The following is a 3262-nucleotide window of genomic DNA, read 5'->3' as shown; positions in this document are numbered from 1 at the left end:
GAAAACATATTGTTAATGTGACGTCCTAATCACAAGGTTTTTACTATAGATCTTTAAATAGTATTGAATATTTGATGTGACATATATGTGGAGGTGTTGGACACAGTAAGAGAAAACATATTTACAATGATTGATGTTTGATTTGCGTCATTTGCCACACCTCCCACTCCAGCAGCTTCTTCAGCTGCAGATGTTACAGTTCAGGGCACATGTGAGCAATTGTATTTATTTTTTTCCTCCTGCACAGGAAATGTAAACTGACCACTACAGGACCCTGGCAAGAAATCCCACCCATCCCACTGAGTGACGTGACCATCCTGCCGTGTGCCGCTCAGAGCAGCGTGGACGTGGTTCCTTTGTGGGCGATCAGCAACAAGGGAGACGTGCTCTGCCGACTGGGAGTCACCGCACTGACACCTGCTGTGAGTCACATTAATGATATGCAAGCAGACATGAACAGGTTTTGCACCACTTTGGTGAGTCATCAATAAACATTCACTGGCATTTTCCTGCTCGCATCACGAATGTAGAATACATTAGTTCAAGTTACCACATCGCCCCTCATTGGGACAGTGTGTGGGATCCTCTAATTATCTTTAGCCCATCAGGACTGAAGTCATGGAAGACTTTGATACAGGACTGCAGAAGAATATTTTTATGTCTGATTCCTGTTCATAAGTAGCTAAATATGGACAATGAAAAGACACTTCCAGTACAAAAACAGTCTAAGAGGTACTTGAGAAGTAATTGTTCTAACATCCTCTTGTTGGTCGCTCAGGGATCCTCGTGGCTCCACGTAGGAACTGACCAGCCTTTCAAGTCCGTCTCCATCGGTGGTGCCAGCCAGGTTTGGGCCATTGCAAAGGACGGTTCTGCCTTTTATCGGGGATCTGTTTCTCCTCAGAGCCCTGCAGGTCAGTGGGAGAAACTGTGATCCGTCCCTGTCAACTTGGAATCAGAAACATTAAGATTTATTTAAAATGAGAAGAGTTAAGGAAGTCGAAGCTGCCAGCCTCTGATGCTACAAACAGACCTGAGTTTTACTGCTGTTGTATTATGTTTGTGTTGTGTCTCCCTCTGCAGGAGACTGTTGGTACCACATCCCCTCCCCGGCCAAACAGAAGCTAAAGCAGGTGTCTGTCGGGAGGACATCAGTCTACACTGTAGATGAAAATGGTGAAGCAAAAATGCATTTGTATTTAGCACTTACATTTTTGGAAACCTAATATATTCTATTTTTTTTTTTTAAATTATGCTTTTGAGAGACTTTATGTTTCTTGGTAGACTCACTCTGATCATGTCTGTGATGTGGCAATTTCCTGTCTAGGAAACTTGTGGTACAGACAGGGTGTGACCCCCAGCTACCCCCAGGGCTCCTCCTGGGAACACATCTCTAATAATGTTCGCAAGGTCTCTGTAGGGCCTCTGGACCAGGTGGGTACCAGGATATTTACCAGAAGACTTGCCTCTACATTTGTGTAACTGATGTGGATGTGATAGCCGGCACATTAATTCAGCAGTTCTGTGCCTTTTTGATTTTCTGTGGTATGAAGCATCGTGGCCGGCTGGGTTGGTAAACACGAGCTTGTTGTAGACGGCGTATGGATGATACATCGCAAGATTTCTGACTATTGAAGCTCAGATTTGACATTTATTCTCCTTTCATTTGAAGCTGCCAACACGTGGAACCGATGCAACTTGAACTATTGATTTAAAATATATTTCGTTATTCGAAATGTGTGGCTTATTGCTATAATTGCTAAATGCAGTGATGAGTTAAGATGATCAATGTTGTGATACTTTTATGTTGTTTGGTGAGTATTTTCTGTTGTTTTGTTGTTGTGGGGGTGAAGGTGTGGATCATAGCAGACAAGGTGCAGGGCAGCCACAGTCTGAGCTGTGGGACAGTGTGCCATCGACTCGGAGTCCAACCCATGGAGCCCAAAGGACAGTTGTGGGACTACGGCATTGGGGTAAGGGGTGTATCTCTTTTATCTGTTTACCAAGTTATGAACTTGATTTTGCAATCAGAAATAGCTCACACATTCATTGAACTCGCCTTACCCAACACCCCATCCTTTCCACTCATGCTGGACTATAAATATACAGAGTCTCAGAAACGTTTAATGAAGAGATGAAGTAAGACCATGCTAAATGCAGCAAATGTAATGCAGCAATGTTTTCATCATACGCAGTTGGAGTTGAAGTGTTTATTTTAATGAAAGTGTGAGTGAAATGGAGGAAAATTGAAAGTGTCTTAAAATGTATTGGTTGTTTATAAGTTGACATTCTTGAACATGCGGTCACATCTTTGGCTTTGAAAACCAGAATATCCAGCACTCGGCTAAAAGTATATTGTCATTGTAACTAACAGTCAAGTGAATATCAGGTGTTTCCTTTGACTTTGCAACAAGTAAGTTTTTCACATATTAACCTGAGCAAATTACAGCAGATAAAAAACAATAAAAATGTATTCGTTTGAAATGAGTTTAAGTGCTTAAAGCCAGATGGTAAATAGGTTTACCTGCCAACAAAGATAAATGGCCAGAGCTAATTTCTCCCTCTCTGTCTCCGCCTGTCTTTTAGGGTGGATGGGATCACATCACAATCAGAGGGAACTCCATGGAGCCGCCCCGCATCCGTCTTCCCTCTCTAACAGACCCGTCCGCCCCGGCCCCTCGGAGCCCCCTCCTGGTCAGGAACACGGAGGTCAACGGCAATGCTGTGGGATGCTAGATGCACACACAGGCAAAGGTTGCACACATACTGCGCATAGACATCCTCAACTATATTACCATGGTAGTAAAGTTTTGTTTAAAACCATTTCTACTTTTAACGCTGAAGTAGCAGCAGTCACAGTTTAACTGAAACTCCAGAGAGCAGCCTCCAGCCCTCATGTCACCCGAGTCCGTGTAGCAGAAAGTTTAGATTATTTAGTCTCTGACTGTTGTTCTTTGTTCTAAGCATTCATCTCCTTGGTACGGGCATTTCTCTTGTCATTGTCATTTCTTGCTGTTTCTGCGTGTCTGAACGTGACGGTCTTAATGCATTTTGTTTATTTATTTATCAGGGTGTGATGTTTCTGTTGGTTGGGTGGTCGCTCTCTTTACCACGTGTAAAGTCAAGGTGAAGGTGGAAGGGTGAGGTTTTTTTTTAAAAGATGTATTTTATGAGTTTTTTTGTTTTTGTAAGATATATAGATATATATCTATATATCTATATATATATATATATATATATATAGATATATAGATATATATCT

At 42.2% G+C, this 3262-nt stretch overlaps 1 protein-coding gene across 1 annotated transcript in view; it reads left to right on the top strand.

Annotated features, from left to right (window-relative positions):
• tecpr1 (tectonin beta-propeller repeat containing 1) overlaps nucleotides 1–3173 on the top strand; it is a 17864-nt gene extending 14691 nt beyond the window's left edge. Inside the window, exons 19-24 of the mRNA XM_022742594.1 lie at nucleotides 248–422; nucleotides 779–914; nucleotides 1084–1176; nucleotides 1328–1434; nucleotides 1854–1973; nucleotides 2587–3173. Of these exons, the coding sequence (XP_022598315.1) occupies nucleotides 248–422; nucleotides 779–914; nucleotides 1084–1176; nucleotides 1328–1434; nucleotides 1854–1973; nucleotides 2587–2736 (781 nt within the window). The 3' untranslated portion in view covers nucleotides 2737–3173. The remainder of the gene's footprint in view (nucleotides 1–247; nucleotides 423–778; nucleotides 915–1083; nucleotides 1177–1327; nucleotides 1435–1853; nucleotides 1974–2586) is intronic.
• Nucleotides 3174–3262: the final 89 nt, after the last annotated feature.

The sequence above is a fragment of the Seriola dumerili genome, unplaced genomic scaffold (genome assembly GCF_002260705.1).
Source record: "Seriola dumerili isolate Sdu_G_001 unplaced genomic scaffold, Sdu_1.0 BDQW01000068.1, whole genome shotgun sequence".
Taxonomy (NCBI): domain Eukaryota; kingdom Metazoa; phylum Chordata; class Actinopteri; order Carangiformes; family Carangidae; genus Seriola; species Seriola dumerili.
The sequence above is the reverse complement of the archived record's forward strand: the minus strand, read 5'-3'. Positions and strand labels throughout refer to the sequence as shown.